General features: G+C 43.6%; 1 protein-coding gene across 1 annotated transcript; it reads right to left on the reverse strand.

Moving 5' to 3' along the window:
* Positions 1-1,369: 1,369 nt before the first annotated feature.
* Positions 1,370-13,846, reverse strand: gtpbp8 (GTP binding protein 8). Its single transcript, XM_079731793.1, has 8 exons — positions 13,732-13,846; positions 13,119-13,309; positions 11,182-11,335; positions 10,917-11,015; positions 6,951-7,081; positions 6,684-6,783; positions 4,296-4,414; positions 1,370-1,696 (listed from the first exon to the last, which is right to left on the reverse strand). The coding sequence occupies exons 2-8, from the start codon at positions 13,283-13,285 to the stop codon at positions 1,606-1,608; spliced, it is 861 nt and encodes a 286-aa protein (XP_079587919.1). The 5' UTR covers positions 13,286-13,309; positions 13,732-13,846; the 3' UTR covers positions 1,370-1,605.
* Positions 13,847-14,496: the final 650 nt, after the last annotated feature.

Below are 14,496 nucleotides of genomic sequence, written 5' to 3' on the forward strand. Positions count from 1 at the left end.
AAAAATAAAGCTGCAGTATTTAGTGTTTTCATTTATTCAACAAATCCAACATGTCAGTTTACAAAATAGCTTAAATGTAAATCCTGTATACTGCATCTTTTTGATTTTTTAACAATGATCCTCATCTCAGTGCTCTGGAGAACTAGTGCATCAAGTGCACCGCCCCATTCACCATAAAGCAGGAAGAAACAAATAATGATATATATTTTGGACTGGTCCCTTAAAAAGCAAATAAGTAGTGAGTTGTGCCTTTTTATGCTTTATGATAGGGTGAGATAGAGAGGAAGGTACAGGAGAGAGAGGGGAGGACATGCAGCAAAGGACCACTGGCAGGAATCAAACCCGGGTCTTCTGCCATCAGGACCGCTCTACCCAGGGAAGCACCGGGTCTCCCAAGTAGATGTCTTTGATACAGATGTATATTTTATGATTGATTGTTAATTCAGTATTGTCAGCTTTTCCATAAAGCTTACAGTGAACGTGAGGAGACATTGGAAGAGATAGTAGAAAATGTAATCTAGTTTTTATTTGCAAACACTTTTATTTTGGAGAAAGTTGGGTTAAGACATCTTGCTTAGGGATGCCGTGATGACATTAGGGTTGAGAAGCAGAATTATAAGTTGGGAGTTATCAGTCTAAACTCCATACAAGCCGGTCTGAAATGCCTATCATGAATGTCCGGCCTTTTGCATACTCAATTAATGTGACAATGACAATGAAATTAATGCCCTTGTTCCCTAACATTGAGGTGCAGAGACCTACAGATAGTATACATAGATGAATCTCCACAGCCAACCCATTGCCATAGCCTTATGCATGCCAACCTTTCTTTGTTAACATCAGGCCTAATTACAGTGTCCCTGATTGTAAACGCTTATCTTTCCAAGATTACATTACTGCTATGAAGCTCATTATAATACCAGGAAACAAAGCACAGCATTGCTCATGTGTTTAGACATTTAACATACCCCAACCCTGAACATGCGGTGCAGGTCTGATGTTAGTTCACTAGTGTCCAGGAAAAGGCATGAATGCATGTGTCATTATCCCACATTTTATTCCAATAGCTTGGAGTTAACACCTTTAAAGATCCTTCATCTCCAGACATGGAATATAGACTGTAGAGCTGGAGTCTTCCTAGAAATAGGTCACTAAAAAAGAAAGGGGGCTCGACATCTTTAGCAGACCTGGCACAGATTGTCCAAATGCAAACACTAGGGCTTTTAAACTTTGTTCATGTCGAAAGTAAATATAAAGTAGTCAACACAAAAATAAAGCTGCAGTATTTAGTGTTTTCATTTATTCAACAAATCCAACATGTCAGTTTACAAAATAGCTTAAATGTAAATCCTGTATACTGCATCTTTTTGATTTTTTAACAATGATCCTCATCATAGTGTAAGCAAGAGATGAGTATGAGTGAGACTAGAGAAAAATATAGAATGAGAGACATCAGTGAGTGTGAGAGATACAAAATACAGGCGAGAGAGAGAGAGAGCATTAATGACGTGCTTAATTAATATTAATATGAACAAACACATTAATAAATGTGTGTTTATACAATATCTTAGTTCACATGGTTGCACAAATGATGTTTGGCTAGGCTTAGCCCTCGGCGGTGTTGGAGAGTTCAACCTTCCCCGTGACGTGAGCGATGAAACACCTTAACAGGTAGATGCCCGAGAAGTGGTGGGAACTGAGGAAAGGACAAGAAAGAACAATGTAGCCTTTGATTTGTATAAAATGCCTTAAATATATGTTAATTACTTCCTTGCAAGATGGGTCTCTTTTTTGCAGCATGGATCATTTTGTTGATTTAAAAAAGATCTTATGATGACCATTGTGTGTGCGTGTGCGTATGCTGAAGAAGGAGTGATTCGTTGAGCATGTCGGCCATCTTATCCCTGACAATCCACACAAAGAGAGAGCTAAACAATGGATTCACTTCTGCCGTGCAAATAAGTGCACGTGTATGCGTGATTATGAATGTACAATGCAATCCAACCCTACCCTCCCTCATCGTTATCTTATCTGATAGAAGATAGTAATCTAACGTTAATGGTTTCAATTAAACATTGTCCTTGCTCATCACATAAGGAAACTCTGTCAAGATACACTGTTACTCACTATCAAAGTGGAGAAAAAGGAAAAAACAATTAACCAAAGTCTAGGTTTAGCCTTTGGACTGCATCTGTTCATTATCTGTTAAACATTTGAACGCTTATTTTGTGAGAAGTCGTTTAAGTAGATTACAGTCCATTTACTTTCAGTTAACAAGAAATTGTAACAACTGACACGTCCAAGAGCATTCAGTACATCATCAACTGAAATAAAATAATTATGGAAAATAGTTTGTAAATGATTAAAATTTTTATCTAAATTTGGAAAGTTTCCAAATTGTGAATCCATGATTTGCGTCATATTAAACAACATTGTAGTACTGAGCATTTCCAGGTTTGTGGCATGGATATCACCTGGCCCCATCTATTGCATGTACTGTAAACTAGTAGCTCAATGCCTAACAAATTGTGTAAGATTCCCTGAGGTAACTTGGTGTACCCGTATATAAAAGCGTTGTATCCCTATTAATTTGTTGCACATGCTGATATGCAATCTTACTAATGCAACTCTCTCAATCAAGACTAAAAATGTTGTTCAGTATTTGCGTTTAATAAGGGTGTGTGAAAAAATGATTCATGAAGGAGTCTGGATTCTTGATCTTCTATGACTCTCAATTCATTCATTTTCTTAAGCTTGCCCTTGCTTGTTTGAATTATTTGAATCATCTGACATACGTGTCCAATGTCCAAGAATTTTAATTCTCTCTCGGACACGCTCAAAATACAGCGCTCATTAGAAGGAGCTCCCCACATCTTCACAGGATGTTGTACTGCAAGCGTCTTAGAAGCTTAACCCTCTCAGATGCGGCCATCAACATCTCTCGCCACAGGGGTCCCTCGGTCGTAACGTCGAAGAGTATACTAAAAGGCACTTTGAAATAATTAAAAGAACGAACGGAGCTGAGTGGAAGGTTCACAAACTGTTTGGCAGAGACTGGCAAAAACCTACAATTTTACTTCTGCATTCTCTAAATGAGGGTCTTATTTAAGTAACAGTGGTAAAATGGCAAAGATTATTATGTTGATGATCATATTACTAGGGTTAAATATAAAATAAAAAGAGTTTTCGGTTCACTGGTGGAGTGATCTTGGCGCCACTTGACCAGTGAATATGGCTCCGTCATTTTATTTATTGTAATTATTTAGCCTAATACTGCTACCTAGAGGAATATTAGAATAGTGTATGGTGTAATGTAATACCCATTTACCTCAAACTCATTTATTCTGTTTCTGACATTTCAGGAACCTTTTCAGACCTGTTCACATCTGTGCTCCACATCTACTCTGTGATGCAATACATAATTATTCCTATGTCATTGTAAATTAAATGAATCATTGCTAAATGGAAGCTAACCAAATCAGCCACATTTCTATAACCAGTAATTAGGCCTGTTTTATCACCAGCAGGGCATAATAAATAGCATATATTTGGTTAATTTGCAGAATATCATGTACATTTACTAATTTAGCAGACTTATCACATTTTCCAGAGTGACCTTAAGTCGAAGCTTACAACATAGAATTTGAGCTTCGAAGAATTGGAGTAATGCGGGAGTAGTGTCCAAATTCAACCACATACAACAGTAATAGTAGCTTCTTTTTATGTGTATTTTATGTAAGCATAAAAAAGCAACAATATACTAAGCAAACTAAATTGCGTGAATAAAAAGAGTAATGTTGAGGGATTGTTTTATTGCTCTAAGGTTACAGCCGTAGAGTACATTTGACCTTGGGCAGTCATGTGTTCCCTCCAAGGCCAGGGTGTGTTCCTTTGGTTTATTGCACAACCCTCTGACTGGTCAGCTGACACCCAGACACGTGACGTAATGTGGTGTGTAAATGACTCAACATCAAAACATGAATAGAAAAGAACAGTGACCTATGAATGAAGTTCCTACATATTGTAACAAATGAAGGAAGAACTCATTTACTACACATAATAATGCAAAAAATTTCAGAGAACCATTTTTGGCCCAAATTAGCATAGAGCTGATTATCCTGGGAATGAGAACAGTTTGTAATATTATTCACTCAAAAGGTATGTCGAGTTGGACGGCAGCCAACAGCTTGAACAGTGTTTGAATCAATATTGGTAGCCAATAAAAACCGGTAGCTGTGCGATAAGGGGAGCCATCTTTGTGTATGCAACGGTCACGTGGGAGAGCGCTGCCTCACCTGACCAGAATGGGCTGGGGGAAGCAGCTGGAGGTGCGGTCTCTCACCACATCCTGGAGACTCAACAGGTTGGTCAGCAGGGCTCCGTGGCCACACTTATCGATCTTGGTGACCACTATCTGGGGTACAGACACAAGGGCTTCACTGGTCACGTCTGCTCAACCCTTGCAGTAATTTAGCAGATACAGCATATTCTTCTGTTTTCACAAAGCACCTGACCTGCTGTGAGTTTTATATGCACACGTCAGCAGGTAGGAGTTAGGCGTCTTGCTCAAGGATTCCAGGACAGGTGGACTGCAGACATTGGTGTTTAACCAAGAACCTTTCGGCTTAGAGTAAAAACACTGAACCTACTCCCTCCCCCAATTGTGGCATTTGATTTTGATTGGCAACAGAACCATGGCTACCTGCCTAGCACAGCTTTTTTTTCTGGAAGCTGAGCAGGGTCCCACCCTTTTTTGGGAGACCATGGTGCTGCTAGAGGTGTTGGTGGGCCAGTAGGGGTTGCTCAACCCTCTGGCCTATGTAATATCCCCAATGCCCCAGGATGGAGACAGGGACTTCTCCTTTAAAAAGAGAACCCTATTTTGGGGGATTTAACCCCCAGAACACTGGGATGCTTGGTCATATCACCTCCCCTGCCCCCACGTGCACCCAAACACACACAATGTGAAGTGCTTTGGGGCTTCAAAAGTGATAGAAATGCAATTAATTATTATTGATATTCTATTGAACAAAATATTTATTTCAAAAGGTCAGATTCACAACATAATACTAAAGCCAGTTATATGTTTATTGTGGAACATAAATCGTGCCACCTTTTGGGTATATAACTAATCTACAGGCCAAATGTTATTGTATTTATCTCAATTATTTGGTGAAACAAAATGAATGAAACAAAGTTTACTGTTTTACTGATTAGTCATTTTTGCAATCAAACCTTATCCAAGTGACTTGCAGGCAACTGTCTTTCTTTCTTTCTTTTTAAAGAAAGAAATTTCCATCAGAACTGGCACGGAAGCGCCAGGGCAGTAAATCGGTCACCAAAAATAATAGAAACCATTATAGTCAAGGCTATTCCACTAGGCTATTCCACTGGATACGGTCGCGGCACGGCACCGTCCCCAAACCGGGACTTCGTTTACGGTTCATGCCTCTTCTATTTTTGAAAGTTGCCGGTTAGCAGCCGTGTCTCAGAACACTTCTACAGCCAATCTGTTTGCATTTGCTCATGAATATTCGTGAGTTCACATCGACCCCTATTCACAGGGTATTGTAATATTATACAGTCTATCTATGATATCAATAGCTAATCAGTGGCAAAGAAGAAATGCAAGTCTGCATCGATGCCTCGTCTATTCTCTAATCGCCAGTCCAGCGTCGCAAGCTGACCGCGACGTTGCCATGACATCTAGAAATCATACTGTATTTAATGGGTTATAATATTGATGTATAGGGGTTGATTATAACTAGTGAATAATATTGTATGAGTCATTCTAATCATAATTATTTGTACAATTCATATAGGCCTATTGTAATTATGCACGCCTTCAGCCATCAGCCAGAACGTGTCCGTACCGCTTCCAGTGAGGATTGCAGTACGGAACACAGCCGTGCCGCTGCCGTGCCGCTTCCGTGCCGGTTCTGGTGGAAATTGGCCTTTAGACATCAGCTCAGGGATGCCAGCTGCGGATATAGGGGTTAAAACCCGGAAAGTTAATTTCTTTACGCAACACTAGACTATCTTGCAGCCAATTTCCCAAAGATGGAAAAAATAATTAATGTACAGTCCCAATTTTAGCAACGGTCAAAGTGATGAATAAACCAGCAGCGTTGAATAATTGATTGACTCCCTCCATTAGGGCTCTAACGCGTGACATCAAGTTGAAACAGGAGAGCGCTCCAGATTAATCAACAGGGGGCGCAATGATGAACAGCCCAGAGTTAAGTTGGGAGGTTTAAAAACACTCAGAGAGAGAATAACGAGAAATGAGACACACGTGCCACAGCCTACAACCACATGACGGAGATCTACTGGGAGAGGGAGAGAGGGAGATAGGGAGAGAGAGACGAAGGAAGGGGTCTTGAACAAAACTACTAGTGTTGAATAAGGTAAAGGAAGGTGGTCATATCCTAATACATCCCTCTTTTATCCACTTATTAACTTACTTATCTGGAAGAGGTCTATCTAACCATCCACACATTCATTCATCCACCCAGGCAACATTCCATCCATCTATCCGTATCGACCCATCCATTCATGCATTGATAAATAAACCACCCAACCCTCCATCTAGCCATCCTTCTACAAGGCAGGATTTGAGGGGTGGATAGAGTGGTGTTAGTAAACACATAGTTGGAGTAGGGGGGTAGCGGTAGAGGACTTACCACGTATGGCCGCCTCATCTCCTCGCACATTTCCAAGGCAATAAAGTCAGCCTTTTGGATACCAATACTACCATCCACCAATAGGAAGGTCCTCACAAGACTGAAAAAGCCAAATGAAAGAAGCGATGGTTAGTTCCTGCAGATTTTATATTGGTTGCACTGAACAGCGCCGGGATCAATTCAGTGTAGCAACTGACAGTATAGGGCTTCATGTTTTTTTAAAACGTGCACTAATAATAATAATTAAAATCACATCAAAATACCCACTTGCTCCTTGTTTCCAGGTAGGGCTCCACCATGTCAACAAAGTCTGTGGGAGCTCTGTGTCCATAGCCTGGCATGTCCACTATGCTGAACGCCTTCCCCACTTTGAAGAAGTTCATCTTTTTGGTGTGTCCCTGGCACAGAAGCCACAGGCATGTTAAATCGCCATTTATCGGCACATTAAAAGAAACAAAAATAAAGCCTGCCATGATCCTAATAAATGAATACACTACAATCATGCAAACAAACCCTTTCTGCATATGCAAGCATTTGGTAACACAATTTTTTCCAGGAAATAGCAGTGTAGACCCTTTTCAGGGAGGGGTCATCGTACGACAAACACAGGTGTTGCCCATAATACTAATTATAGGTCTGCTACTTTTATGTAACAGAGCATAGACTTATCTTCCCCTAGTTCATTCTACCGTAACACCCATAGAGTGTTGCTGTTCTGAATTCCCCTATGCATTTGTCTGATTTGGTAATTCTGTCAGGCAGATAGTAATGCCCCCTTACCACTAGGCGGGGTCCTTTTCCATATGTTAAACATTGAAGACCATTCGCACATTATTCTAGTTCGTTCTACCTCGTGTGCGTTCTTGACCAAGTGAGTCATTCTTTGATATTTATATTGATATTTATGTATGTACAAAAAGTAAGAACAGTACAGTTCAGTTATATGTTTATGTTGTGTCAATAAGTTCCATTTGGTCAAGTGTTCTGCAACTTTACAGTGTATTCACGTCGCAGCCGTGATTTCATTCGGATCACGTCTATTACACATGCGCTCATTCGGAGCATTGAAAATCATTTATTATTTTACTGTTGTAGCCTGTTCATTTATGTACTTATATTTGGTTGCATTTTGGTTACATTGCAGATACCACACACATTTGTGATTACTAAACCTGTTTGCACCTGAAACTTCATAAAGCCCCATGAAATGAATCACTGCCTACAAGAGTCCCGCTGTGGATCGAGCAATCCGCCTAATCTCAGATATCATCCGCAAACGTCCTTCAATTCTCAACATTGGTCCTTTGAAACCGGAACGCTTCACCCACAGCAATAAAATGGCAGAAAGGGAGGGAGAAGCAGCGCCAGATGGGATCACGATAGGACAAGAAAGGAGAGGGCAGCTCCCATCACACCTTCGAGCATATGAAATGACTCTCCCCAAATAATTTCTAGCATCCACAATTCCCCTCGGCACTCTCGATAGAGCACAGGGGTCCATACAGAGCACTGACACATATCAGCTGCAATCTAACATCTAGAGACCAGCTAGACAACCGCTCCAAATCAGCAGTAAGCAGCAAAAAACTGACAAAATCAGGGAATTATGACTACAACCATTCGGAGTGCAGCTCAGTAGTTATTGGCAGCTGCTCACCTGCATTGCATCACGCATCATTCGACAAGATCTCTAATAGCTCACATCAATCTGGTTTCGTCCATCAGCAAATACGTATCCCAGCTCAGGCAATGCAGCATCCACTAGCCCATCAGACTCCATCTCAGCCTCCGCCTGTGACACCTGCTCACTCGGCGTATGAACAGACTCTGCATTGCATCGCTGCATATCCGCAGACGGCGTATAATCCACCGGGTCTTCCTGTACAGCCAGAGCACCAGCAGATGTCCGTGGCACCCTCACAGTCTGTATACCAATCTCCTGCAGCGATACCTGCTGGGCCTTCACAGACAAGGTATTATCATCCCCCAGCTATGCCTGCAGCAGCTTTACAGCCGGTCTACCAGACCCGGGCTCCACAGCCGGTCTACGAGACCCGGGCTCCACAGCCGGTCTACAAGACCTGAGCTCCACAGCCGGTCTACGAGACCCGGGCTCCACAGCCGGTCTACAAGACCTGGGCTCCACAGCCGGTCTACGAGACCCGGGCTCCACAGCCGGTCTACCAGACCCGGGCTCCACAGCCGGTCTACGAGACCCGGGCTCCACAGCCGGTCTACGAGACCTGGGCTCCACAGCCAGTCTACCAGACCCAGGCGCAACAGCTGGTGTACCAGCGCCCGACTCCACAGCCCCAGGTTCCACAGCCGGTGATCCAGCACCAGGCGCAACAGGCGCTGTATACAGCACAGAATACCAATCGCTCCAGTGGTGCTTCCACAGCCATGGTATCAGCATCCTGTTGTGACCGCACCGCATTTGTATCAGCTTCCACCCGAGTCAGTGGCTCAGCCAACCTACTACACGCCACCAGCGGAACCTGTCAAGCACAGGCATTACCCCCCCTCCAGTCTTGTCTAAACTGCCTGCCTATCAACTGCCCTCTACGACGCCATCAGCTTTCCAGTGAATGCCTTGGATGATGTCCCAGCCATCTGTAGCCGATCATGAAATCCCTCTACGGCAACCAGTGCCTGTGCCAGCTCTCCCTAACCTGGTAAACAGCAGCGAGAGAGTTCACAGATCTGAAAATGGCTCTGGACTATCTCTTAAATTCCCATGCTGAATTGTCCGAGCACTATAAATATAGGGTACTAATGGAACACTTGAAGATAGACGAGGCTAAACTGATAGCATAGTCATGTCATCATTACCCCCAAGCTTACTAACCCTACTGCAGCTATGCAGGCCCTGCAGCGGCAATATGGGCAACCACACCAGCTGCTGCAGAGAGAAATTCCGGCTATTCTGGTGTCAGTGCTGGCAATTCAGAGGCGTTTCAGACCTTTGCCCTCAGCGTGAACCTCCTAGTAGGTATGCTGATGTCTCTCGAAGGCCCTAAAGGCACAGAACTGATATCCACAGGTCATGCAGATTGGCTTCTGAGTAAGCTACCGAAGTACTCCAGGGCCAGCCTCTTCAAACACCTGCAGGGTAGGCTTTTAAGCACACTCCTGACCAAGTGGAGAAATGGCTGACGGATGATAAGCATTGCAGGAGGTGCGGTCACACTAACCATAGGCCAGAAGCATGCACCTTGAAAAAGCCCTGTGGGGAATGCAACGAGCTACATCTTGGGGTACTGCATCGAGTCCCCAAACCAGGTGCAAGCCTCTTCCTCGTCACACCTCTGAACAGAGCGACACTCAACCACTCCCACCGGCGGAGACGAGTCTACCTGAAAGTAGTGCCTGCCCTAGTTAGGAACGGAAGATCACCTAATACGTATGCCATCCTTGATGACGGTGCAGAGCGTACAATTATCTTGCTTGTTGCAGCTCAGCATCTAAGTCCTTAGAGTCCTTAGCCTTGAGGACCATCCGCTACGACGACGCTCAGCTTACTGGCTCATCTGTTGACTTCCACGTGTCATCATTGGCCCATCCGGGAGAGAGACACCTCATCAGAGGGGGTACATCGCTGGCAGCTCGATGTCCTCCCATTAAAATGTGAGAAGCTGATCACACGATCACGTCACAACCAAGAAGGCGTGAACATCTTGGAATCCCAGACCTAATGGGTCCAAGTCGGGGACACTCTTCGACATGCTTCACCACTGCTAGGCATCAAAGAAGCTCCATTGCTGAAGACCAGCGAAGACGCAATCATGGCGAACCGCCGTAGTACGGAAAGGCGACTGCGAAGGACCCAGCCAAGGCTCAGCTCTACAAAGCTGAAATCCAGCATCTCATTGAGGCAGGGTGCATTGTCAAGCTAAACCCAGAGGAGCCAGGGGAGTTGAGAGGCAACATCTTCTGTGGTCTCACCACAATAAGTCCAGTACTGACCACACCTGACACTGCCCAGATTACATCCTTGGGTGACTTGGTCAAAGAAACACAGCAGTCCTTACACGGGGGGGCGGCACCCTAAACCTGTTTGCACCTGAAGCTTCATAAAGACCCATAAAATCAATCTCCGCCTACACTACTCCTTACAAGAGTCCCGCTGTGGATCGAGCAATCCACCTAATCTCAGATATATCATCCGCTAACGTCCTTCAATTCTCAACATTTGCGTAACACTGGTTTATCCTACAATGATGCCCGACTCACTGGTGTCTTGGATACTCTGACCTCCACCTCGGGGCTCAGGGAGAACAGAGCTCTGATCAGAGACGACTTGCCCACATTGCTTCTCCCAATGAAACACACCTGGCAAGGAAAGACAACATGGATTCAACATTATTTAGTCGCTTACATCTACAGCAACGACCTCTAAGCAATGCCCAGGTAGGTGTTAGGACTGCTAGGAAGCATTTGGGAATTGTGAAAAATTATTTGATAGCCTTTCTTCAAACTCTAAATGACCTGTCCTGACCTCTGGTTGTGTTAGGGCAGGCACATGGTCCATCCTCACTGCAGAACTCAGGTAATCAATTTGATTAGACCGGCTTGGGTGGAACAGCTGCTCAGCTTTCACTATGTCCTCCAAGCAGGGCTGAAACAACTGGAAGTTAGTCCTGTCCACCGACCTGTGGATCGGTTAGGGTTCAGAATCACAGTTTATTTTATTTTATTTAACCTTGATTTAACCAGGTAAAAGACCTGGCCCAATGGGCAGCATAGAACTGAAGATAACTGTACATATGTTTCATACAAACAAAACGCACAATTTAAACACAATTAAAAGACTGCATTAGATGCCTTGTACTGCTGATTTATCTTGAAGATAATCTGTCATTGGAAGACCAGATAATGCTGGTGGTAGAGATGGATGGCCAACAGCGGTCACTAATCCAAATCGATATCTGCCTGTGTTATAAACATCCAAAGCGCATGACACACCACTTTTGATACAAATACTCAGTCTGTTTGCATATACAGGGCCACAATAGACAGGTGCAATCAGCCATCTCCAACAACCCATTTCTCTCACAACGTGCAAATCAGACAAACACAAGTGGGGTCCTGGCCCAAAGTTTGGGAAACACAGATTTCCGTAAACAAAAACAATGTCTTAAAAAAAACAAACTCCAGATGAGCCGACACAAAAACAAATAGGCTTATATACTTAAAGATCCTATGGCATGAAAATGTCACTTTCTGAGCTTTTCTAACATTATTATGAGTTCCCCTTGCCTACCTATGCTCCCCCAGTAGCTAGAAATTTCGTTGGGTATAAAACGAGCACTAGACATCTGCTCCGCCTTTGAAAAAACAAAGCTCAGATGCGCCGTTTTGGATTTTTCCCCGTATGTCGTCACAAGGGGAGATGCCACCTCCACTTTCTCTGACTTACCAGCCCAGAGAATTTGGCCCACCAATGAGGTACGACCGTGCGAGCGCCACATGTGTGTGTGTGTGTGTGATTACACACACTGTAATGCAAGTGTTGTACACTTCTTTGCTATTTGGATAAACGTTCTGCTGTTGGTGTTATGGCGCACAACACATCGGTTCTTTGACGTCTCTGGTATTTCCACAATGAGACTGTAGTTGGGAATATCTCAGCCATCGTTGAGCCCCGCTGCCCGCGGTTCAGTCTACTTCAGATTGATGTGGAAGTGGAAGAACAAGAGACGTCGGAGAACCTGACGCAGTCATTTTTTACGATTCATAATATCGTCTGGAGGCGCACACAGCTGTTGGCCGTGATAATATATATTAGATGATATGTATTATAGGATATTATTTGGACATAGAGCTCCAGCACTGTAACGCAAGTGCTGGAGCTCTTTGTTATTTGGATAACCGCTCTGCTGTTGGTGTTATGGCTCATAACATGTCAGACTCTCGTCTGGTATTTCCACAACGAGACTCGTAGTGGGGGTTATCTCAGCCATGGTTGAAAATGAATTGGGGGAAAGGAACTTTGGCTTTGACTCTCCGCTTGAGCCCCACTTCCCGCTGCCCGCTCCCGAGGGACCACCGCCTTGGCGCTGTCCGCTGCAGGAGGCGATTGTGCCTAAACGCTGCCCGCTGCCTGCTGCTCGCTTCCGAGGCGGTGGTCCCTCTGCAGCGAGGCTCCGGCGGGAGACAATCGCAGTCAACAATCGCGGGCAACCATCCCTCTCTCCTCCATGTCGTGGTTCAGTCTACTTCAGATTGATGTGGACGTGGAAGAACCAGAGACGTCGGAGAACCCGACGCAGTCGTTTGAGATTCATAATATCGTCTGGAGGCGCACACAGCTTTTGGCCATGATAATATGTAGAATATGATATAGATATCTATATATAATATATCATTTAGATATAGAGCTCCAGGACTCCCACCATAAAGTAGCATGCCATGGGACATTTAAATAAAGCCAACCTGTCGAGGTAGGGGTCCAGCACACTGAAGGGGTACAGCAGGCCTTGAAACTTGCGCTTTGGCAGCGTTGAGGCAGACTGGACAGAGGCCAGTTTATGGAGGCCATGACGTGGGGCAGCATGGAACAGCGGTCCAGGCAACAATATGCCCAGCCTCAGACACCACATCTTCACACCCCTCTGAATCAAGACCTGTCCAATACAAAATGATTGAATAATGAATTCACACATACAGTGTGTGCACATTCATATGATTATTGATTGTCTTTCTTTGGACGTTTTTCACAGGAAGGAAGATAATGAATCTTGAATTTTCTCAACAAAGTCAGGTTGATCAGAATAACGAGCTACACATTACGATCATAAACGATCTTTAGTTTATGATAGTTCTCCCTTGGTAACACAAATACTCAGTCTGTTCGTATATACAGGGCCACTATAGAAAGATGAAGTCAGCCATCTCCAGCAACCCATTTCTCTTACATTGTGAGAGAAATGCAACAATCTATGACGACATAAGATTGTTTTTTTTGCCAGTGATGCCCAGTGATGAGTTCCTTTTATTAAATGCACGTTATGGAGTGAATTACAAACAGAAGAATCGTATAGCTTACACTATAGTGTCAATAATCCGTTCTTCATAACGGATCCCTGATGCTTCTTGAGTGGGGTATACTATGAACCGTTGTAGGACATCCTCCTCATGCGTCCTCCATGCTGTGTGTTGTGTGCAGCAGCCAAATGAGTCCCCGCCACCCAAGCAACCACCCATGGCTTGTTCTGCATGCATAATAGTCCGTTTAGGTAATAATTATGCAGCAAAACGAAACAAAGTTTTCAAAATAAAGATTAAAGATCTTTGGTAGTTGTTATTATTGGAATTTTTTAATTATTATCTGTTGCATTTATAAACACACATACAGAATCTCATTCACAAATATAGGCAGCAAGTTTCACCAATACTGTGCTACACTTTTGGTTAGGTTATTTATTTAGTTGAATTGATTATTGATTATTGATTGCACATTCTGTACCCCTGAAATCTCCAATAAAGACGTTATAATATAGTATCAAAATATGCTCCCCACATCTTGCAGTGTACATGAAGTGAGTAGTGGTGTCAAGTAAGGTGATTCTGTAGTGGGATCGTCGTTTATAGAGGCAATCGGTCTGCAGATCAAAACCAAACATTTAGTAGCATTTTTAGGGTAAAATCGATAGGGTAAAAAAATGCTTCCTTCCAATAGAGTGGCGAAGTCACGCCTCTTTCGGTAGAGCCCATGGGACCTATGATGTCGAAAAATATGAATGGGTTTCAATGGAGAGAAAGTAATTATTTTCTGTTCTTAGTCTTTATATGCCCTAGGCAGCACTAGGCA

Source organism: Pollachius pollachius, assembly GCF_949987615.1.
Source record: "Pollachius pollachius genome assembly, chromosome: 3".
Classification (NCBI taxonomy): Eukaryota; Metazoa; Chordata; class Actinopteri; order Gadiformes; family Gadidae; genus Pollachius; species Pollachius pollachius.

Coding starts and splice junctions, on each gene's coding strand:
- gtpbp8 (XM_079731793.1), bottom strand. CDS start 13,285: ATGTGGTGTCTGAGGCTGGGCATATTGTTGCCTGGACCGCTGTTCCAT. Junction 6,784..6,950: donor TACCTGGAAACAAGGAGCAA/GTGGGTATTTTG, acceptor TGGCTTTTTCAG/TCTTGTGAGGACCTTCCTAT. Junction 4,415..6,683: donor AGATGAGGCGGCCATACGTG/GTAAGTCCTCTA, acceptor TCTGTACCCCAG/ATAGTGGTCACCAAGATCGA.